At 44.0% G+C, this 24,098-nt stretch overlaps 1 protein-coding gene across 1 annotated transcript; it reads right to left on the bottom strand.

Annotated features, from left to right (window-relative positions):
- Window positions 1-5,716: 5,716 nt before the first annotated feature.
- Window positions 5,717-18,839, bottom strand: RSL1D1 (ribosomal L1 domain containing 1). Its single transcript, XM_060078536.1, is given in 10 exon segments — window positions 5,717-7,643; window positions 7,645-7,938; window positions 10,072-10,344; window positions 12,749-12,874; window positions 12,960-13,053; window positions 14,347-14,448; window positions 14,536-14,684; window positions 15,774-15,912; window positions 17,704-17,843; window positions 18,678-18,839. Coding segments are annotated over 10 exon segments (1,491 nt in total). The 5' UTR covers window positions 18,777-18,839; the 3' UTR covers window positions 5,717-7,568.
- Window positions 18,840-24,098: the final 5,259 nt, after the last annotated feature.

Raw genomic sequence — 24,098 nt, 5'->3', positions numbered from 1 at the left:
CATCGAAAAGCCAATCAGGAGCTCTGCGAACAGCCTTGTCAACTGGTGAACTTTACAGAAGGATCATAAAGAGGCCAACCAACTTTTCACTGAGTGAGCCTAGGTCTCTTCTTTTTAAGGTGGTAAGTTTCCTGAGAAAGGAATCTCCCAGTCTCCCATGAGAAGTTGGGGGCTGGTAAGAAGGATGGACAAGAAGTCTGATGCCCAGTTGACATGGGTGACCTTGATTTTAGATCAATATGAGTCAGTTAAAGCATAACGTTTAGCTGCCTCAGTACAGACAACTAAGAAATAAATTCTTATATTGACCAAGTTTCATATATTTTAGGAAGCAAGTGGAGGGGGAGAGATAAGGAGAGTTGGAGGGTATTTGAAAGGGAGCGATGATGGTGGGATATGGGGTCTCAGTCAGATGAGGGGGGAAATGAAGACACTAGAAGATTCACGGAAAGTGAGAAAATTGGGAGTTTTTGAGTTGGAGGTCTCATGAGAAAAGAATTTCAACAGTGGCAACAACAGTACAAAGAACCTAAGCTATTGGAATGACTTACAGTGAGCATTCAGGGCACTGTGTTATGGGTGATAAGGTCTGGACAAGCCAAAAGGTCATTGGATAGAGAGAGAGCCAAAAACCAAGCCATGGGACTTCCCTGGTGGCGCAGTGGTTAAGAATCCGCCTGCCAATGCAGGGGACACGGGTTTGAGCCCTGGTCCAGGAAGATCCCACATGCCGCGGAGCAGCTGAGCCCATGGACCACAACTACTGAGCCTGCGCTCTAGAGCCCACAAGCCACAACTACTGAAGCCTGCGCACCTAGAGCCCAAGCTTGGCAACAAAAGAAACCACCGCAGTGAGAAGCCCGCGCACCGTGAGGAAGAGTAGCCCCTGCTCACCGCAACTAGAGAAAGCCCGCGTGCAGCAATGAAGACCCAACACAGCCAATCAATCAATCAATCAATCAATAATTTTTTTAAAAAAATCAAAGAAGACAAAAGAAAAAGATATACATATTCTTTGGAGGTGCAGTTCTTAATAGTTTTCTCTGCATGTTTAATAACAAATATATGACATGTTTTTCTCAGTCCATTGGAGCTGCTATAACAAAATACCACAGAAATGGCTTATAAACAGCAGAAATGTAGTGATCACAGTCTAGGGGCTGCAACTCTGAGATCAGAGTGCTAACATACACCAGTGAGAACCTTCTCCTGAGTTGCAGATTTTTCCTTTTATCCCCACTTTGGGGAAGGGGTGAGGGAGGTCTGTGGGATTTTTTTTTTAATACATTTATTTATTTATTTGTTTGTTTGTTTGTTTGTGGCTGCGTTGGGTCTTTGTTGCTGTGCACGGGCTTTCTCTAGTTGCAGCGAGCGGAGGCTACTCTTCGTTGCGGTGCACAGGCTTCTCATTGCAGTGGCTCCTCTTGTTGCGGAGCACAGGCTCTAGGTGCGCAGGCTTCAGTAGTTGTGGCACGCAGCCTCAGTAGTTGTGACACATGGGTTTAGTTGCTTTGCTGCATATGGGATCTTCCCAGACCAGGGCTGGAACCCATGTCCCCTGCATTGGCAGGCAGATTCTTAACCACTGCAACACCAGGGAAGTCCCTGTGGGATCTTTTCTAAGAGCATTAATCCCACTCATTAGATCTCAGTCCTTATGACCTAATCACCTACCAAAGGCCCCACCTCCTAATACTATCACCTTGGGGGGCGGGTAGGATTTCAACATATGAATTTGGGGGAGACACATTCAGACCATAGCAAAGTTGTTTTGATCACATGTATACTAATCGTAATTGTAAACTAGTTCAGAAAAAGTTTTACTGTTAGAACATCATGGTCAGAAGAATTTGCCTTAAATCCAAGTTTATCTATACGGATATACCTTTGTTGTAGGGAACAATGATATGGGTGATCAAAAAGGACTTGAAAGCATAACATTAAGATACATTTCAGGGGCTTCCCTGGTGGCGCAGTGGTTGAGAGTCCGCCTGCCGATGCAGGGGACACAGGTTCGTGTCCCGGTCCGGGAAGATCCCACATGCCGCGGAGCGGCTGGGCCCGTGAGCCATGGCCGCTGAGCCTGCGCGTCCGGAGCCTGTGCTCCGCAACGGGAGAGGCCACAACAGTGAGAGGCCCGCGTACGGCAAAAAAAACAAAAAACAAATAAACAAAAAAAACGAGGAATGGCTGTGGGGGGCGGGGCTTAAGCAAGTGCGAGGTTTGGGTGGTGGGCGGGGCCTATGCGCGGGACCCACAGGGCTGGAAAAGGCCCTGGGGGTGTGGGGGGTGTGGGGGGTGTGGGGGGTGTGGGGGGTGTGGGGGGTGTGGGGGGTGGGGCTTAGGATCCGGGAACAAAAGGGGCCCCGGTGAGCCCCCAACTCCTGGTCTCAGAGGGCGGGGGCTCCTCACCTAGGAGCCCAGCAGGCTTCCTGGGCTCGAGTGGGTGGGGCAAACACCCTCTGCTTCTCTCCCTTTGCTCCCGGAGGGCCCCTTCCGCCTGCCTCTCTTGATCTCCCTGGCCTCAGGGGTGCCGATCTTGTCTTGCCTCCACTTCTCCTCCCCCCCTCGGCCCCCTACATCCTACCGGTTCACTCTGGGGTTCCTCCCGTCTCCTTGGGGGTCAAAGTCCCCCAGCAGCGGCTGGCAGGTGCCCTAGTTGTGGGGAGCTAACTCCGCATCTTCCCACACCGCCATCTTGATTCCTCCCCTCTACATGCCACTTTTATAACTCTAAATCTTTTGAGTACCCTCTACAGTAAGTACATTAATTCCCATTTTATAAATTAGAAATCTGAGGCTCAGACAGGTTAGGGTTGAGTGGTGGTACAGAAACAACAGAATTAGTATTGAAACTCAACTCCATCTGGCTCTAGAATTATTCCCTTTCTGCTAACCCAGTAGATACATAGTTTGCTCACGTTAGGGCATACTTGGAACATGTCAATATCTGTGTGGTACACAGAAACTGGAAAGGATTTAGAGGCATCTATATGATATTTGTGGGTAAATTGCAAAACATTCTTTACACTCTAGAATTATATTAAAACAAAATATACCCTATTAGGTGATATTAAATATTGAATAAAATTCCCAAATGTTTTCATATTTGTAAATGAGAAGTTTGAACTTGCTTCTGTGTACATAAATTTTTCTTATCAAAGCTGTACTGAGATATAATTCATGTAACATAAAATTTACCCTTTGCAAGTGTACAATTCAGAGGTTTTTAGTATTTTCACAGAACTCTACAACCATCACCTCTAATTCCAGGACATTTTCATCATCCCAGAGAGAAACCCTGTACCCATTAGTGGTCACTTACCATCCCCTCCCTGCCCCTGACCTTGGCAACCAATAATCTACTTTCTGTCTCTATGGCTTTGCCTATTCTGGACATTTTATATAAATGAAATCTTACAATATATGGTTTTTGTGTCTGGTTTCTTTTACTTACCATAGTGTTTTCAAGGTCCATCCATGTTGCAGCATGTATCAGTAAGTCATTCCTTTTTGTGACTGAATAATATTCCATTGAATGGATATGTTACATTTTCTTTATCCAGTCATCAGCTGGTGGACAATGGGTTGTTTTCACTTCCTATCTATTAAGACTAGTGCAGCTATAAACATTCAGGTGCAAGTCTTTTTGTGGACCTATGTTCTTAATGCTCTTGCGTGTATACAAAGGAATGGATACGGTAACTCTATGTATTAAACCCTTTCAGGAAATGACAGACTTTTCCAAAGCAGCCACACCATTTCATATTCCCACCTACAATGCAATAAGGGTTGCAATTTCTCCACATCTATCTTGTTATTGTCTTTTGGATTACAGCCATCCTAGTGGTGTGAAGTGGTACCTCATTGTGGTTTTGATTAGTATTTTCCTGATGACTAATGATGATCATCTTTTCACGTGCTTGTTGGCCATTTGTATACCTTCTTTGGGCAAATGTCCATTCTGATCCTTTCCTCATTTTAAAAATTGGATTGTCTTTTTATTATTGAATTATAAGTTTATATATTCTAAATACACATTCCTTCTCAAGTATGTATTTCCTTTCATTCTGTAGGTTGCCTTTTCACTTTAAAAAAATTTTTTTAATTTATTTTTGGCTGTGTTGGATCTGGTCTTCACCGCTGTGTGCGGGCGTTCTCTAGTTGTGGCAAGCAGGGACCACTCTTCGTTGTGGTGCGCAGGCCTCTCATTGCAGTGGCTTCCTATTGAGCAGCACGGGCTCTAGGCACGTGGGCTCTGTAGTTGTGGCTCACGGGCTCTAGAGCACAGGCTCAGCAGTTGTGGCACACGGGCCTAGCTGCTCTGCGGCATGTGGGATCCTCCTGGACCAGGGATCAAACCTGTGTCCCTGGCAGGCGGATTCTCAACTACTGCACCACCAGGGAAGCTCCACCTTTTTACTTTTTTGATGGTGTTTTTTAAGGCACAGAAATTTTAAATTTGGATGAAGTCCAATTTTTCAATTTTTCTTTTAGCACTTGTGTCTTAGGTAGCATAGCAAGAAGCTACTGCCTTACCTAAGGTCATGAGGATTTACTCCTGTGTTTTAAGCGTTTACATTTAGGTGTAGGATCCCATTTTATTTTCCATTAGTTGGAGACTGTCTTTTTCCACTGAATTGTCTTGGCACCCTTGTCAAAAATCAGCTGAGCATAAACGAAAGGGATTTCCGGATTCTCTATTCCATTCCATTGGTCTATATGTCTGGTTCTTTTTCTAGTCCCTTCCTACGATCTCCATTAGCACTTCCTTCTAAAAGCATATTCTACATTTAAAACACTTGACATACATCAAGAGAAGTTCCCTAACTCCTGGGTCCACCTCCTTGCAGCCAAACTGTGCCCCTGTATCAAAATTCTGAGGATGCCACTAACTAGACTAGGGCATCTCTTGAAGGGCAAAGCTGTGTTTTGTGTATTAGTTTTTCAAATCTAGTACCTTGGCAGTTTGAAGAAACTTAATGGTTAAAGGGTATGTGGGTAAGTGGCTGGCTGAGTGAATGAAATAAAAACTTGGTAGCTCAACAGCTGAGTTCAACAGTTTTTGAGACTGTAAGGTTGAGTACACGGGAGGAATAGATTTTGAGGGAAATCTGTAATGAAAAGTTGATTGTTTGATTCACATAAGCTAACATCTTTTAGATAGCTAAGAGACATCTTTTTAGGTGAGTCAAAATCATACATATGCCCTATTTCCTGTAGCTTCAAGTATAGAAAATGCCCCGAGTTATACAAACAAGGATTAATCCTTTTAAGATACTGTTAACTAAGATGTAGAATCTGGGATTAAATATATCCACCTAAATAATTTGCTATTTTCTCTCTCCAGGACCATTATACAGAAATCACTATAACCAAAATTTTATTTGTGGTCTTTTATCACATGCATTCATTCCTTTAAGATCCAAGCAACGATGAGGGCTTCTCGCAGTTAGTAAAGTCCTAATTGGGAATCTTGGCACTGTGACTACTAACACACTAATTGCAGGCAAGGAAAACATAGCAAATTTAAGAGATAAAAATGCAGGTAGTGCAGAACCTTCAAATATTTAATTAAATGGCAAAAGACTTCTTTGCTAATTAAACCCTAAACACCCATGAACTGAAGTACATCAAGTGTTTTTGGTCTGGTGACAAGACAATATGACTTAGCAATTTCTTTGTACTTGCATTCAAATATTTCTCAAGACTGAAATAAAATGTAACCTTTATTAAACACTTGGACAGTCTTAAATACATTCAAGGCATTTAAAATATTAAATTTTCCATGCTTATTACAGTTCCTAAAAAACAAATTAAGATTCAATATTTCTTCAGAACAAAAACGTGGCAAATTTCTCCCACCAGATCTGGTTTTGTCCATTAAATCTCTATGGCATGGAGGATGAATCCAGATAACCCAGTGTTGACTTCCACTGAAACATAAGCCACATACTCAACCTCTTATTCCGCAAAACAACGTAATTTACTGCACAGATTTCCAGTACTCCTCTTGGCCCCTGGATAGGCCATTATTGGCTCCCAGCCCTCACAGCCATGAGGTAAGGTGCCCCCCAAACCTCTTAAGCCTTGGAAATCTAGCACCATGATTTGAACGGTTTCATTACAATTCAGAATTATCTCTAACTCAACTGTGGCCTTCAATTGTCAAAAAACTATCATCCTGCTCAAGAAACTTAAATAAATCTGCTCTTTTTAACATAGAGAACTATGAGAATTTCTACAGAGGGAAACTAGACACACAGTGGAACAGGAAGGTAAACATCTGCATCGTATTCAACAGGGACTAAGCTACAGGCCAAAGAACGACTGGGTGTTGCAAAATCTTTAGCTGGCTAGAGGATGGCATTAAAAAACCATACAGCTAACCCCAGAAAACTGTCATGGAGAGCACAGACTATATGATTAGGTAGGTAAGTTTGCCCTAAGCAAAGCAGTAGACTTAAATCTTCATCTTTGAATAAGTTACATTTCTATGGTAAACAAATCAATTACACTAAACCCCTACATTAAATGTAGTATACTCACTTTTAGAAGCCTAAAAGGACAGTGGAATGAAAAACAAATTATTTTGTATTTCAGAGGCTTTCATGATTTAAAAAGCTGTCAACTCCTTGACTTGCTGGAGAACCACCTGAAGCTTTGATTCCTTTAGTCGTTATGTTCATGAACCGTAATTACTTTTGAAAGCATGACTCACTTTGGCCTTTCCTATACTACACTGACTGTGTCACTTACTATTAGAGATGTGTACCCCAATTCAAATGCAGCAAAAGGCCGAGTACCTGAAAAGTCACTTACTGCCTCAGGATATATTTGACAATGACCCAAAGTTTAAGAGTCTATTCTCCCAAGCTTCCTACCCTAGAGCTGTCACATAAAAGTAAGTCTGTTTAGGGTGAGGAATCTGGAGGAAGATGGAATGTCTTATGGAAGACAAATATTTTCTTGCCTCCAGCGTTCAGGATTCGATCCAGTGCCTCTGTGAATGACTCCATGTTAATTTCCCCCAACAAATGTATGCTCAGTGATCTGCAACCTTGGCTGATCACCATCTGGGCCCTGGAATCGATTATGTTAATTTTGATTCTAAGGTCTTTTCTAAGACCCATCTCAGCATGAGGGCCACGGCTGACTTGCATGCAGTGAGCCCATCAGTGGCCTGCAAACAAGCTTTGGATGTTTGCACAGATTACTGTGACGGAGCTGTCATGTGAACAAATGGCTTAAAGCAGATGAGGAAAAGGGTCACATCATAGGCATTCAAGTAAAACCAACAAGACACGGGATGCCAATTTTATACTGAGAAACAAATGTTAACTTTAATAATAAAAAACACAACCACAGAGAAGCACTGTATTTTCCCTCTACTGCATTAGCAAATACACAGAAGAGCAATGAAATAAATGGATTTACTTCAAACTACTGGTTCTTACACCCATGAACATGTATCAGAATTATGTGTTGAGGTTTCAAAACTATTTAAGTCTAGGCCTCACTCAGCAGTTGCAACAGGGGTCAGGACCTAGGTATTTTTTACAAGCTCTTTAGATAGCTCTGATGAGTTGCCTGCTGGTTGAGTCTCTGATTTTAGGTTGACTGGGGTACTCTGGGATTTTGGGGCCACTGTTTGGGGGTACGGGGAGCTTTTTTCGCAGATTTACTAGCAGTGGTGAAGAACTTGGCCTCTGGCTTTTTAGGAGTCTGTCTTGGGTCTTTTTTCCCCAGTGAAGAGGTTCTTTCTTTCTCCAACTCTTCTTTGATTCTTGCCTTCTTCCCTGGGCCTTTACCTGGAGTCTTGGGCTCCGTAGCTGTTGGGGTCTCCAAAGCTGGGGAGGCCTTTCTCTTCTTACCATGAGGTGTGTTGGGACCAGGACTCTTCTTTGGAGACTTCTTTCCTGCAGCACCTTTTTGTGTCTAAGAAAAAGAAAAAAGTGGGTGTGGTGTGGGACAGACAACTGATGATGTGACTCTAAGAGTCACTGTTCTTAAAATTTAGGGAACCCCTAAGAGGGAAACTGCAGCACGATGAATGAGGAATGGCTTTTTCCTCCTGCCTCAAAATCATTTTGAAAGGCAGCTGTACTCCACTATTAATGACTGTAAAAAGGACCCTGGCACCTCCCTGGTCTAACCATCTTTCCTTATGGCTGGGGCTAAGGCCTCCTAGAAGCACTGGGAGCACAGTCGGAAGACCTGTGACCTAGTCCTGACTCTTCTTCACCTCCAGTTGTAAATTCCTCGCGTGTGGGTTAGGGCAGGGGGTTCTGAAACAGTGTGTGTGAAAACCAACTGGGGTGCCTGTTAGCAAAAGGGGGGACTGTGTTCCAGACTGGAAATCCTGGATTTCTCAAGCACCCCAGGTGATGTGGCTGATGATCCAAGGACAACAATCCAGCAATGGACTCTGTCCCACACAGGAAGAGGTTATATAGACAAAACGACCAACAAAACTTTGTTTTTGAGTTAACGTAAAACAGATGGAAATTCTGAAAAACACTGAAAATATAAAAAACAAACCTCTCTAATAACTCTACCACACAATATTAATGTTATTCACTACCTTTTCCCCATGAGTATGTATTTAAAAGCCGAGTATTATGCTCTTTCCCCAACTATCTCATTAGTAGTTCCTAAGCACTATAAACTCGTACTAAACGTTATCTTGAATAACTTTATAAAAACTACTGCAAGGGTACATAGCATTTTCTCATTTTTGCTTCTACAGTGAACAATGCTGAAACTTTCATATCTTTCCCCTGATCAAATTTCCTAGATGGGTTCAAAGGGCATACACGCTTCTACTCTTTTTTAGGCCTTGCCTCATCGCTTGTGGGATCTTAGTTCCCTGACCAGGGATCGAGCTGCGGGCCCTAGAAGTGAAAGCGCTGAGTCCTAACCACTGGACCGCCAGGGAACACCCAACACTTCTACACTCCTGATGCGTATCACCCACCCAGGAAGCTATGCTTTCCACTCTTTAATTTCCAACACATTACCTGCCAGTCCCATATAACAAATATAGCTTACTGTTTCTAGAAACAATTATACTGCCTACAGTTAATATACTGATCAACATTAATTTCAAGTATATTAAAAAAAAAAACTCACTAGCAGTTTGGGGACACTGTAAAAGGAATATTTCACTAGCAGAGGAAAATTATAACTCCGTTGAAGATGTTAAGGATTACTGTGAGGAAAAAATCCATAATAGGTAAAGTGCAGTAACAGCCCTGGGTTGACCCTAATGGGTTGTGCCGAGGGGCCATGAGTCTCATGCACATATGGTGAGGGCAGCCCTCTACTCTCTTAGGGACCCATTTCTCCCCTTATTTTCAAGAGGTCTCCCCCCGCTATCTGGATAGATACTATGAGTATGAGCAAAAACATTATCAAAATGGGAATTCCCTGGCGGTCCTGTGGTTAGGACTCAGCGCTTTCACTGCCATGGGTCTGCGGTCGACCCCTGGTTGGGGAACTAAGATCCCGCAAGCCTCGTGGTGCGGCCAAACAAATCGAAAACAAAAAAAAAACATTATAAAAGCACCCCAAAATAAAAAAACTCAGTTCCTTTAAATCACTTCCTCTGAAACCCATGAAGTCAGATTTCTGTAAGAACCATGCAGGGTGGGGTGCTTGAAAGGTTTCAGAGGCAGAATCTAGCACCCAAGTTTCCCTTGGTAAATTTTCTGTAACGAATTATGTGGTGACTGAGGACTCACCTTCAGAAACTGAACCTGCTTTTCAAAACCACAGGCAATGTTTTTTAGAATTATTATTATGGCTGAGTCTCCCTTGATTCCAAGGTACACAAAAGGCTGTGCTGACTACACATCGCTTCACTATTTAAGAGGGGGATAGAGTCAGTCAGGGGTTCTTGGGATTTACCCTAGTATTTTTCATCCATGACTTCATAATCTCTAGTAGAACAGATTTCTATAAACGATGCCTCCCAGCTGCACAGCACTTCCCGTCCCTCACCAAGTACCTGCCTGGCACACGGAGCCCCGGAATCCGTCCATGATGGATATTAAATATTAATGAAAATACCTCTACACTTCTTGCAGCTGGAGTTTCCTTCACTGGTACCAGCAGTGGGATTTCATCTTCAGACTCGTCTTGAGCTTTACGGGGGGCGCTCACCCCACTGGTCTCCTTCTGGGGTCCAGGGTCCTGGGCTGGAGCACCACCAGTTTTGGGGGCCGGTGCATCTGTAGTCGGGGCTGGTGCAGCCTTTCCAGCCTGTTTCATAAGCTTGTTGTTTCCTTTCTTCTCCTGCTGTTTTTTAAGACGTTCTTTCTTCTTTTGGCTTTTCTTTGCTACCTACCCCCCCCCAAAAAAAACAAGCATAATTTTAATGGAGGACTCTTTTGTTGGTAAATAAATGGCACAGACTTAGCATGTGCAGTCAGGTCATCCATAAGATCCCTGAAAGGGTCTTGACCTGTACAAGATCCAAGCACATGAGTCCCATTGCCAGCACTTGAACCCCAACTCTGCTTTGTCTCAGAGTCTCAGCCAAAGATGCATTTTATGTGGTAAATTATATTCAGAATCTAGGTATCTAAAGTGTGCAGTTACCAGCTGTGTGGAAGTCAACCTCATTTAAAGGCGAGTTACGAATAATCCAGAATTGTACAGTATGTGATGTGTTGAACTTCCATATATGCAGGTTCCACATCTGCAGATTCAACCAAATGTGAATCAAAAATATTCAAGGGGGCTTCCCTGGTGATGCAGTGGTTAAGAGTCTGCCTGTCGATACAAGGGACACGGGTTCGTGCCCCGGTCCGGGAGGATCCCACATGCCGCGGAGTGGCTGGGCCCGTGAGCCATGGCCGCTGAGCCTGTGCGTCCGGAGCCTGTGCTCCGCAACGGGAGAGGCCACAAAAGTGAGAGGTCTGTGTACCACAAAAAAAAAAAGAAAAAAAAAAAGTTCAAGGGGAAAAAAAAAATTCCAGAAAGTGAAACTTAAATTTGCTGCAGTCTGACAACTATTTACATAGCACTCACATTGTATTAGGCATAAGTAATCTAAAGCTGATTTAAAGGGGGTCCAGTGGTTAAGACTCTGTGCTCCTGGGAGTGCTAGGGGCCCGGGTTCGATCCCTGGTTGGGGAACTAGATCCCGGATGCTGCAACTAAAGATCCCGCACGAGGCAATGGAGATCCCGCGTGCCGCAATTAAGACCCAGAGCAGCTAGATAGCTAGCTGGCTAAATACATAGATAGATAAATAAATATTAAGGAAAAAAAAAGATGATTTAAAGGATGCCAGAGCATGTGGTGCAGTTTATGTGCAAATACTATGCTGCCTTATATAAGGGACTTTAGCACCCACAAATTTTGGCATCCTTGGGGGGATCCCAGAACTAATGCCCCCATGCATGGGATGGGTGACTGTACATTTCCATGAAGCTGCTACAAAAACGAAAAACCCTAATATTTTTTTCCTGCCTGAGTTTGTGGTTGAGAGTTAACACAGTAGCAAGTTTACATAGCTAGAGGTCCATTATCCTTACCACAGCGTACTGTTAGATAACATCTATAACTGTGACAAAATTCTATCTTAACCAGCAATTCCAACATTGTCACAAAGCCCTCAACTGAATCTGACAAACAGCAAAAAATTCAGACTTCTTGTTTCCCGTAACAGCAGTTTATGTTATTTTGGATTATGAAAACAAGTAAAAAGTAGGGTAAAATATTAACAACTTTTTTCATAAAAGCACTGAGAGCTGATTACACTGTAAGAAACGTTTGCCCCGAGAGTATTTGCTGATCCCTAACTTTTAACAGCCGTTACGACTGGGCACAGGAGGGCAGGGGTGTGAAGTGGAGAAATCAAATCCTAACGTCCATACCAGGCAGGGACTCTAAGTAAAAACCTCGTTACAATAAGCTGGGACCACAATGAGTCGGACCCTCAGGGTAGAGATGAACGGGGGGCAGGGCCATGAGGATTTGTCACCGTGGGTGGATTTGAATCATTCAGGGAACCTCAAGCCTTGAATGTGCTTTTAGGTGCTTCTGGGCTGGGAGTGCCCCAAGGTGCCTGGCTGCCATAAGTCTAAATCCTCTCGGGAAAGATCTTCATTCCACCCCTCAAGTTAGTTCTACAAATAATTTTCCAAATGGACTATCCACAATAACTAAATACATAGGAACCAGCAGGTAGAGACAACCCGCTGCATCACCAAGACGGCTAACAGTTTGAATTATCAGACAATAAAGCAACTATGCTTAATGTGTTCTAAGAATTAAGACAAACTGGAAGACTATTTAGATAATAGGAAACCAAAAAAAGGTAACGATAATTTGAAAAAGAACAAAACACAGAACTTCTAGAAGACAAAAAATTAAAAGACTGAGTCTAAAAACTCATTGGACACATGGATGAACATGGCTGGAGAAAGACCAAATAAACTAGGAGATTGGTCCAGCCAATAGCAAAAAGTTCCATTTTCTCTCATGCGGCTTTCTGCAATATTACCAGCAGCACTGATAACCTACAAACCAAAACCAAGAGGTTATGTCAGCCTCATATGATCTTAAATTTCGCCCATAAATAACCATGTATGAATACTGAATAGACTCGATTTCAGTTTTCCTCTTCCTCTCAGCTCCTCTTGCCACTGCACAGGCCCCTTCTGAGCCTTTGTTCTCTCTTCCTGGGCTGCGCTTACAGCCTTGATTAAGCCTGCCTGGGATGTGAACTTCTACTAACCTTTTTCTTCTGACTTTGTGCACGTAGTCTCCTGGCTTCACCACGACTGCTGACAAATGAAGAAAAGACAGGCAGGGAAACCGATCTCTCAGTCTTCACGTACAAGAGCTTCACGCTCTCCCACTTCTGAAACAGAGAGAAGAGCAACATCATCTGTAGGTGTTTTGTTCCTTTAAATGAACGGCCAATGGAAGCATCTGTGAGACCATACCTCCGGCAGTTTCTGTGAAAGCCCTTTTGTGACGGCAACAACGTTTTCCACGATGTGCTGAACTTGCATCCCAGTGTGACCGATGCGGATGGTACTGAAATTTAATAAAGCATTAGACACAGAGAGCTGAAAAAATAACTTGGTTTTCAAAATAAAGCATAAGCAGGTATGTGAGAAATACAAATACACAATCCTAAAAAATTTTTTTTAATGTAAAATCATTGAAATCTTTAGGTTCTCAATTTATTTTAAAGGAAGATGATCATCCTTCATGTTCTAGAAATGCCCTCCTCCTAAAATATGCCCTACCATCAAGAGGTGATTGAGGAGCCGGCACCTAACCATGTGAGGCTGGGAGGGGCAGTGGGGAGGCCCAAAGGGAGTTCCACCTTCATTCTGGAAAACACAGGTCACTGAGTCAGCCCTCAAGCTTTCCTGAGGGCAATTACCCCCAGCAGCGGCTGTTCTGAAAAGGACTACCCCCAGGAGGACTGCTTGCTACCTTTATAGCTCCACTGCCCTGACACAGCGGCCACCTCTAAAATGAACAGTTGCTCATGTAATGGCGTCTTCTGGCCCAGAGCAAAACGATCCCCTCAGCTGAAGCAGAGGGCAGCCGCAAGCCAATGGGGAAGCCCAGAAGTGCCCACTGCTCAGCCACTGGGTCCGCTGGTCCTGGCAGCCCCCACTCTCCCTACCATGGGAGCTGAAAGCCAGGCTGGCTGTTTGCAGGATGAGTGCAGAATGAGGATGAGACGGGCTGATGCTCCCACCTCCCTCCAGCCAAAGACAGGGCTCTGCCCATTCTGTGTGCCCACTGTCACCGACCTGCAAGTACACCCTGAACCAGGCTTATTCTCCTGTTTTCCTGAACATCTAAAGGTCCCCTGTACAGGGACTTCCCTGGTGGTCCAGTGGTTAGGATTCCATGCTCACAATGCAGGGGGTGCGGGTTCAATCCCTGGTTGGGGAACTAAGATCCCACATGCTGCGTGGCACATCCAAAAACTTAAAAAAAAAAAAAAAAAAAAGGGTGCCCATCCAGTACAGTAAAAATCAGCAGACGTGCCTTTTAAAATTTAAGTTAGTTAAAATCAGGTAAAGTTAGAGATTCAGATCCGCAGCTATGGAAGCCATGTTTCAAGTGCTCAGCAGCCATCTGTGGCTCATTCTTCCGCATGAGACTACACAGCTATAGACCATCTCCACCACTTCGGGAAGTTCTAGGAGGCAGCTCTGTTCTAGAGAACTGAATACGTCTAAAGAATGAATTTTAGTTTTAACAGAAGAGTCTGGTTTCATTAATACTATCTTATTTACAAAAGTTTATAAAATCATTATTAAATATAAAATGAAACAGAGGCACACCTTAACGCCTTTCACCTACCTGCAAGAACCACTTTTAGAGATGTTTAAGACAGTTCCCCCTACACAGTCACTGATCTCTCTGGACAAATTCTTGGCCTGAAGGTTTACAGGTACTGGAACTCTAAAACAATACAAAGGCATTTACAGCAGCACATACACACCCATAAATTTCACGCTACTAAAGTCCGGTCATTGCTGAGAAACTTACTTCTTTCTGTTGTAGAAATGTCTCCCGAGGTGTGAGGGTAAGAGCCGCCTAATTCTGGCATCCGTAATGAAGAAGTCGAAACTACCCAAGAGGCGGAGCTTAGCTTCATAGGCTTTATATTCCTTTTTTAAAGTTCGGAGTGGGATAATCTAGAAAATGTAAAAACATGAATCTATATACAAAACAGAAACAGACTCACAGACATAGAAAAGAAACTTATGGTTACCAAAGGGAGGGGAGGGACAAATTAGGAGTTTGGGATCAACGGATACAAACTACTATACATAAAATAGATAAGCAACATGGATTTACTGTATAGCACAGGAAACTATATCCAGTATCTTGTAATAACCTATAAGAGAATGTAATCTGCAAAATAAAGAAACAAAAAACCCTGAATCACTATGCTGTACACCTGAAACTAACAATACTGTAGACCAACTATACTTTGATAAAAAAGAGAGAGAGAGGAAGAAAAAGGTATAAAAACAAAAAATTAAGAACCTGAACAAGAGGAAGAATACTGGAGCAATTTGTATTTGTATTTTAAAATGCCCTGGGGTCACAGTTTAGTGAACATGTGAGTATCTAAAACAGCACAGGCACAGGGGAAAATGAGTCGGGACCCTCAGCTAAAGAAACCGAACCAATGACTACAAAAAGGGGAAGGGGTGCCAAGTCAGAGGCAAACCCAGGATGCTCTGGAAGGAGAGAGAAGTGACACAACGGAGCAGCGTTCTGTAAAATCTTCAAGATATAATCATTACTGATGCATGTGTTGAGCTTTTAGGTCAACAAACCTCAACAGCCCATCCGTCACAGGGAAGAGGGACTATGCCCTACCTAAAGCCAATGAGAATTAAATTAAAAAGAGAAAATTAAGTTAAAAATTAAATTCCTAGGAGAGAAACATGTACCAGGTAACATAGGAATGTATTACTTGTCACTTCAATTGAATCCAATCTTTTAGTTGTCTTGAAAATATTAACCTGCTCCCTACCTGAGAAATGTCTTTTTTTCCCATAACAGATTTTATTGAACACAATAGATCTAAAATACCATATTTAACTGTAATTTATAGAAATTATTTTATATTCTTTTTCCATATTAAATCCTTAAGATCCAGTATTTGTGTTACATCTTAATTCTGACTAGCCACGTATCAAGTGCTTAATGCCATGTGTGGCTAGCTGCTACCATGGACAGCTTAGCATTGGTCAGTTAGAGCTATTCATTACCTGAGAAATGGTTTTAACTCCATGCTTGTTCAAAAGCTTCTTATAAAAACGTTCTGTCTGTTCGGGAGTTAAATTAGGTTCATCTTTGGTAAATAAACAGATATCTGCTAAATCTGATCGAATACTATGAGGCAAGGACCTGCAAAATACATGAGAAGGAACCAAGGAATAAAGCATTATAACTGATAACATGTATGTTTATATCCCAGAGAATACACAATAAATTCACTGTCATTTCAATAAACTTCATTCACGCTTTTTAAGCAAATACACTACTGAGAACATTTAAAAATATATCTAGTTTTCAGTGGTACAGAGGAGAGATTTAACATCCAAATACTAAATCACCACAAATAATCTGCAGGCCAAAACATCAACTAATATTTGGGATACAATTAAGACTTAAAATATAATCAAAGGGGGCCTCCCTGGTGGCGCAGTGGTTGAGAGTCCGCCTGCCGATGCAGGGGATACGGGATCGTGCCCCGGTCTGGGAGGATCCCATATGCCGCGGAGCGGCTGGGCCCGTGAGCCATGGCCGCTGGGCCTGCGCGTCCGGAGCCTGTGCTCCGCAACGGGAGAGGCCACAACAGTGAGAGGCCCGCATACCGCAAAAAGAAAAAAAAAAAAATATATATATAATCAAAGGTACTCAAAATAGTGCACATGTAATTATTATTATTTTACGTGTTGCTATATAGGCACACATACTACCACGTGGTAGAATAATCTAGCTTCATCAGGACAGTTCTGATTCAGAACTCTACCTTGCAGAAACCCCTGGGCTCCATAAACATAACTCTCAAGTCCAGACAGAAAATGGAGCAAACCTACAGGGACCAGCAAACATGAATTATGTTGAGTCTCAAAAAGGTTTAGCTCACTTCTTAGGCCTACATGTTCTGAGGAAACATTTCCTCAGTTTAAGAGAGCAATCCACAGTAGCAGGACTTGGCAAACGAGATGGCAAGTGGCAGAAATCACCAAGAGGTGAGCAGTTGGAAAAACACCGCGGAGAAAGTAAGGGCTTTCCAGAAGCAAAAACCCGCCTGGGCAGAGGTATGGAACAAAGGACACACCCAGATACATAAAGCAATAACTAAGGCAATCTGGCTGGGGTGGTTTGTGAGGATGAGTTAAGAGAGAGTCTGAGGGTCAAAAGGGTCTTTCCAATTTGTAGTCATTCTTAACCCCTATCGCCCACCTTTATGGGGAAAAGAAAAAGAAGCTATCCCACACACTGCTTTCTATAGCACAGCTGGCTTTTTAACACCCAGGAAATGAGAGACTCCACAGAGAGGCAGGGTTACCAAACAGAATATAGGACATCCAGTTAAATCTGAACCATTTTTTAAGTATAATTATGTCCCCAACATTACATGGGACCTACTTATCTAAAAAATTGCTTGTATTTTTATTTGCTAAATCTGGCAACTCTGCAGAGAGGGCATCTCTCACCTACGAGTCCTAGCAATAAGAATGTGCAATCACCATGGGATTTTCTTCTCTTAGGAAATCACTGCCAAATTTTTAATTGTCTCTGTATAAAGGAGTGAGTTCAGGACCTCAGGAATTTTAGCTTGCAACTAGCTTGACGTGGAAAGATAACAGATTCTATGAAAATATGAAAGCTGTTTCATTTATTCCAACCTCTGTCTTCTCAAAAACCAGGTTTTCAGATTCAATAGAACAGCTTAGGTCAAACTGTCCACCAAACATCCAGAAAACTGGTGACATTTCTAGAAAACTTAAGCACATCTGAAATCCTAGAAAACTTAAGAAGACCTATGGTTTTGGGGGGGTACAATTATTTCAACTCAAGATATCCTGAGTTTGCAAAGTTTCCACCAGAAACTAAGCTGCCGATTGTTAAAGTTCCACGGAATGGTCAAGCAGATAAAAAGAGCAAAGGTAGAAAATCAGAACTTACAATCTGACCCTCAGTTCTTTACTTGGAATTTTCCACAATACCACCATTAAAAAGAAATTTTCATTCTCATTCAAAAGCAATCCATTTGCGTTTTTCCTGGATCTGGAATGTGCCAACAGAGCTTCTACTGCCTTTTTAATCTGCAAGGTGGAGATACACAAATAAATTACATCTCAATCGAATTTAAAACTTGCCCCCGCCCCAGAATTGGTCCCTGATGAATTTCTATTTTAGCAGGTAACCCCCACAACCGTATCCATTAGAATCTTGCAATTTGTAATCAGAGGAATGTAGCCACCTAAGTATTCGCTAATAGCATCGTCTACAGAGACGAGCCTCTTGTATATATAACATTGAGACAGAGGGAACGTGCTTCCCCTGCCCTGGATTATGAAGGCAGTAATACCAGTAAGAGCGCAATACACCTGCATCTAGTATTTCCTGAGCGCTTATTATGTGCCAGGCTCCCTGGCTACCGCGCTTTAGGTGCATCACCTCCTCTCAGAGCCCATTTTAAATACGAAATTACTGAGGCTGGTAAAAATCAAGCGACTTGGCCAAGTCAAAGGCAGGGAAGCACAGCCAGGTGGACCTCACCCCAGGACCCCAAGTTATACCTGCAATCCAACTCAAGATAAGGGACTTCCCTGGTGGTCCAGTGCTTAGGACTCCGCGCTTCCACCGCAGGGGGCACAAGTTCGATCCCTGGTCGGGGAACTAGAAACCCGCAGGCCGCGCGGAGCGGCCAAAACAAAAAAAAAAATCCAACTCAAGAGAGCCAGGCCGCAAGGCTGGAGGAGGCGGGCGCCTACCCGCGAGTACAAAGCAGCGGGTGAGCCGAGGGCACCGCGAACGAACGACCCTCCCAAAGCTCCGGAGGCGCCCACACCGGCGCGGAGCCCGCATTCCACACCCGCGCCTCCCAAGGCCACGGCCATCCCGCTTCCGAACGCCCCTCCCCAGAGGCCACTCACCTGCTCTTCGTCCAGCTGCTCCAGGCCGGCCGGGGTCGCTGGAGTCGAAGCTGAAGTTCCGGTTGAGGTTGACGGTGGGGTAGAGGCCGAGGTCTCCATTTCGCGTTCACCTCGTGGAGACGCGTATCCAGATCCCAGGAGCTGCTTCCGGAGGCGCACGCGCGAAACCAGGCCCGTAGCCGGAAGTCGGGGGGCGGGGACTAGACCGTCGCGTCACTTCCGGGAGCGCGGGGTCGAGTTCTTGGGCGTTGCGGCGTCGGAGTTTGGCGGGCGCGAGCAAACTGAGGTAGGTATTCGTCTCGCCTGTGGTCTGTCACTTCCCAGAGGGATTGCCTCTCTTTCTCTTCTGTTCCCGGTGTCTGTGAGGCGCGGGGAGCAGCCTGGTGACATCTCGCTCTCACTCTTCCACGGAAGAAATCGAGCGCCCGGAGGCGGGAGATGAGGCCTGTCCGCCCACCCGGTGGGGCCACCTGCTGTCAGTGGACCCCCCCCCCGACTTTAGGCTGGCGGCGTGGGGCGTGAGGAGCGCGGGGAGTGCGGCCTCATCACCCACCTGCCGGGTGACCTTGGGCGAACCTAGCCACAGTCCCCGCCACGGCCAGGGTGGCGGGCCCCTCCCCGCTGGCTGGTGAAGATTCCGTGGCCTCGTGCGCGGGAAACACCAGGCGCGTCGTTAAGCGGTGTGGAGCCCGAGCGGTGAGCCGGAGCCAGTCTCCTGAGCTTCGGGGCTCACAGAGGCGGGAGGTAAGAGCATGTACACGTAAAGGTGCAGGCTGGAGAACGGGAGGAAGCCTCCCTTCCTCCCCATGGCCCCAGAGGTGACCACTGTTACCTGTTTCTCCTGGAATCTTCCAGGGATGTTCTAGGCATGTTTAGGAAATACTTATACTTTTTTCTCTTTAGCGATGGCTGCGTTTCAATTTTCTTTTCTTTTCTTTTTTAAACACAAGTAGTAGCCTGTACGCCCATTGTTCTGTACGTTGCCGTTTCCTCTTAATATATCTTGGAGGTTGTCCAAGTCAGTACCTAGGGCTGTGCCTCCTTTTTAACAGCCGTATGGCCTTTCACCATGTAGATAAACAAGAGGTAATTTAGGAGCTTTTTGATGGATATTCAGGATGGTTCTTTTTGCAATTAGCTACAGAAGATTTTGAGAGATCAAAGAATGGGAGTAGGATGCTTTCCGTGTCATTTGCTTACAAAGAAATGCTCCTTCCATATTGCCAAAGCTGGAGGAAGGGATGTTTTGCTCCTGATCTCTAATACTGGCTTTGTCTTTTTTTTTTTAATTGGGGTATAGCTGATTACCAGTGTTATGTCTGGCTTTGTCTTTTTATTTTAATTAATTAATTAATTAATTTTTGGCTGCGTTGTGTCTTCCTTGCAGTGCGCGGGCTTCTCATTGCGGTGGCTTCTCTTGTTGCAGAGCACAGGCTCTAGGCGCGCGGGCTCAGTAGCTGTGGCCCACGGGCTTAGTTGCTCTGCAGCATGTGGGATCTTCCCGGACCAGGGCTCGAACCCATGTCCCCTGCATTGGCAGGCGGATTCTTAACCACTGTGCCACCTGGGAAGTCCTGTCTGGCTTTGTCTTTAACCAGAAACTTGTAGAAGTGTTCTAAACCTTTGGCACCCACTCCCACTTGTCTGTTTTAGAATCTAGTGTAAGATGGAATTCGGTTTAGCATGATATTATGAATTGTCACGTTAGGCTTCATGTATATGTGTTTCCTAGTATTCTGAAGAGAGCATCGGGGCTGTCACTATTGTGTCACCTGAATTCAAGTTTGAGAACCAGACTTTCGGGCCAGGGGAACAGCATGGATTCAGGTGAAAGAGGATGGTGGTGTTTGGAAGTAGTAAGTGGCTGGAGTAGGGATGTGCAGAGGGGAGAAATGGGAGATGAGGCTAGAGTGGGGAGGTTAAGGAATTTATTATCAAGCTGAAGGTTTATATTTTGGAGAAATCATACAGATACAAGGTTTTTGAACTGGTATTCGGGAAGAAGAGGAGGTGATGAATTATGCTTTAGGAAAGCTAATATTGCTGTGGTATTGTAGTGGTTAAAAAAAAATGTCATATGCCCACAAATTCTTTGAAACTTAAGTGATGGCGTTTCGTTCCCCTCCCCTTGAGTATGGGCTGGACTTAGTAGACTTGCTTCTAGCATATAGAATAGAGCAGAAGTGATGGGATGTCACTTTAGAGATTAGTTTATAAAAAGACTATAGTTTCGACCTTAAGTGTTCTTTTCCCCTCCATCTTTCCCCCCACCTCTCCCTCTGTCTTTCCTTTGTTCAAAATTACTTGCTCTGGGTGAAGCCAGCTACCAAGTCCTGAGACTACTCAGGCAACCTGCCAGCAAGTGAGCTTGGAAGTGGATCCTCCTCCAATCGATCCTGCAAAGTTTTGAGAGATCCTGAGCCAGAACCATCTAAGCTATGCTGCTTCCAGATTCCTGACCCACACACATAAACTATGAGATAATAAATGTTTGTTATTTTAAGCCACTAAATTTGGGCTTGGTAATTTGTTATCCAAAAATAGATAACTAGTGGAAATGTGTAGCCCTCCCATCTTCAGACCCATCAGCTGTGTTGATGTAAAAGTCCTGTTAGGACCTTACACCCAAAACAAGTTCCACCATGAACTCATTATCTTCCTCTCATACCTGCTCTTCATATGTTTTCTGTCTCAGTTCATGGCACCACAAACTCAATGCCTAGTTGCCCAAGCCAGAATATGGGAATCCTCCTTAATTCTTTTCTCCTCATCCTCCATTTATGGTCAATAACAAAGTCTTGTTGTTTATTTCTTCTAAATATTTCTTGGATTCATCCAATCCTTTTTATCCCTTCCAGCTTGTGATGCAAACTGTCATTACTTTTTTTCCTAGACTACTGTACCAGCCTCCTAAGTTGTCCTCCTGCCTCCAGTTTTGCATATTATAGTCCATTCTTTGCCCTTCGGTGGGAGTGATCTTTGTAAAGGGCAGATGTGGTCCTATCAAACCTGATCATGCTTAACCAGCTTCCTTGCAATATCATTGTCATTAGGATGAAGTACAGATTCCTTAATTTGCCTTATACATATCCGAGTGTGCATTTTGTTTTCTGGTGTCCCATCTGGTTTAGAATTTGTCCTGGAAAAAAAGTGTCCCAGTTTGAAACATAAATTACATGGTCACCCTCGACATATTAGGCACTCTTCACCTGCTGCCTCCCTTATTACCTCCCTGACTTCATACCCTGCCTCTCACCCGTTCAGTGTTTAGATCCTGGTTTCAACTCTGCAGTTCCCACTTGTCTTCATACCTTCTAACATGCTGTAACTTCTTCCTGGAGCACTACCACCTGCAAAGTCGTCCTACCATAATTGGCTGTCCCCTGCTTGAGGATAAGCTCTGAGAGGGCAGGGGAGAGCCAATTAATGGTAGGAAAACTATAAATGATATCTTCACCATTGTATCTTTAGCACCTAGCCCATATAGGACAGAGTGAATATTCACTTGAAGAATGAGTAATGCATTGTAATGGCCTGAGACAGGGCTTAGGTTGACAAGAATAGGAAACTATTGTGGTTTTCTAGGTATTGAGGTCTTAACAGCGTGATAGCAGTGAGGACAAAGTATAAGACTTGAACAAAAATTGGATAAACAAAAAGGGAAATTCAGATTATTCCCAAATTCTGAATAACTGGGCAAATCGGTGGTTTTGTTAATAGAGCTTGGGAAGGCAGGAGGAGCAGTAGATTTGGAAAGAAAAATGTGATATTCTGTTTCAATATTGAGCTTGAAGTTCCAGGGGTACATCTATGTGGATCTGGAACATGGAGGAGAAGGTTCCTGAACTTAAATAGGAAATGTGAAAGTCATGGAAATGATGGTTAAAACTGTGGAGAGACTTCCCTGGCGGTCCAGTGGTTAAGACTCCACGCTTCCACTGCAGGGGGCACTGGTCCGATTTCTGGTCGGGGAACTAAGATCCCGCATGCCATGTGGTGCAGGAAAAAAAAAAAAAACCTGTGGAAATAGATGAGATTGCAAAGAGAAGAAGCATAGAGTCAGAATAGGGCTATGGAGAAACCCTCAGTTAGGGAACAGGAGGAAAAAGAGCCTGTGAAAGAGAACTAGTTGATGTAAAAGAGGGTGCTTAGGAATGGAGAAGTGAGGATGCGTTAATACCGTCAAATACTGAAGAACTTCTAAAAGGCCAATTTGCTGGGCAGTTAGGTCATGGTGACCTTACAGAAAGCAATTTCAGTAAAGGATTATGAGGAATGTGAGTGAGAGAGGAAAAATGGAACATTGGTATATTTTAAACTTTTACCATTAAGGCAAATGAAGTAAGTGAAAATATTTTTGTGTCCCAGGGAATTCTTTATATTGACAATTCTCTTTAGTATCAACGATAACGTATATAATAGCACTTGCCCATCTCTATATGGCATTTATTTTTATTTATTTATTTATTTAAAAAATAAATTTATTTACTTATTTATGGCTGCGTTGGGTCTTCGTTGCTGCACGTGGGCTTTCTCTAGCTGCGGCGAGCGGGGGCTACTCTTCGTTGTGGTGCGTGGGCTTCTCATTGCGGTGGCTTCTCTTGTTGTGGGGCACGGGCTCTAGGCATGCGAGCTTCAGTAGTTGTGGCACGTGGGCTCAGTAGTTCTGGCTCACGGGCTCTAGAGCGCAGGCTCAGTAGTTGTGGCACACGAGCTTAGTTGCTCCATGGCATGTGGGATCTTCCCAGACCAGGGCTCGAACCTGTGTCCCCTGCATTGGCAGGCGGATTCTTAACCACTGCACCACCAGGGAAGTCCCTATATGGCATTTATTGAGTTACTTGTTAGCATTTTTGATTTCTCCAAAGTTTGAACGTCTGTGGCCTTATCCTATTCACTTTCAATCCATAGGGCCCAACTCATGTGTAGGTGCTTACCACCAGTTAGCTTACAACTTAACAGGGCGAAATAAGGCATACGAGGCAGGAAGTGATCAATGCTGTAAATGGTATAAGATGCCACATTAACTCAGATTACTTAAAAACTGAAAGAATAGCAGTAGTAAGAAGAGTTCTTAAAATTAGTGTTTCGGGCTTCCCTGGTGACGCAGTGGTTGAGAGTCCGCCTGCCGATGCAGGGGACACGGGTTCGTGCCCGGTCCGGGAAGATCCCACATGCTGCGGAGAGGCTAGGCCCGTGAGCCATGGCCGCTGAGCCTGCGCGTCGGAGCCTGTGCTCCGCAACAGGAGAGGCCACAACAGTGAGAGGCCCGCGTACCGCAAAAAAAAATAATAAAAAAAATTAGTGTTTCACCCTGCTTTGATAATAACTGTTGCTTAGTTTGTTTTCTCTATGTACTAGATTGAATCTTTGAGGACCAGAACTAGGGTTTAGTTATTTTGGTACACACAGGGTATGCCT

This window comes from Mesoplodon densirostris, chromosome 16 (genome assembly GCF_025265405.1).
Source record: "Mesoplodon densirostris isolate mMesDen1 chromosome 16, mMesDen1 primary haplotype, whole genome shotgun sequence".
NCBI lineage: Eukaryota > Metazoa > Chordata > Mammalia > Artiodactyla > Ziphiidae > Mesoplodon > Mesoplodon densirostris.
The sequence above is the reverse complement of the archived record's forward strand: the minus strand, read 5'-3'. Positions and strand labels throughout refer to the sequence as shown.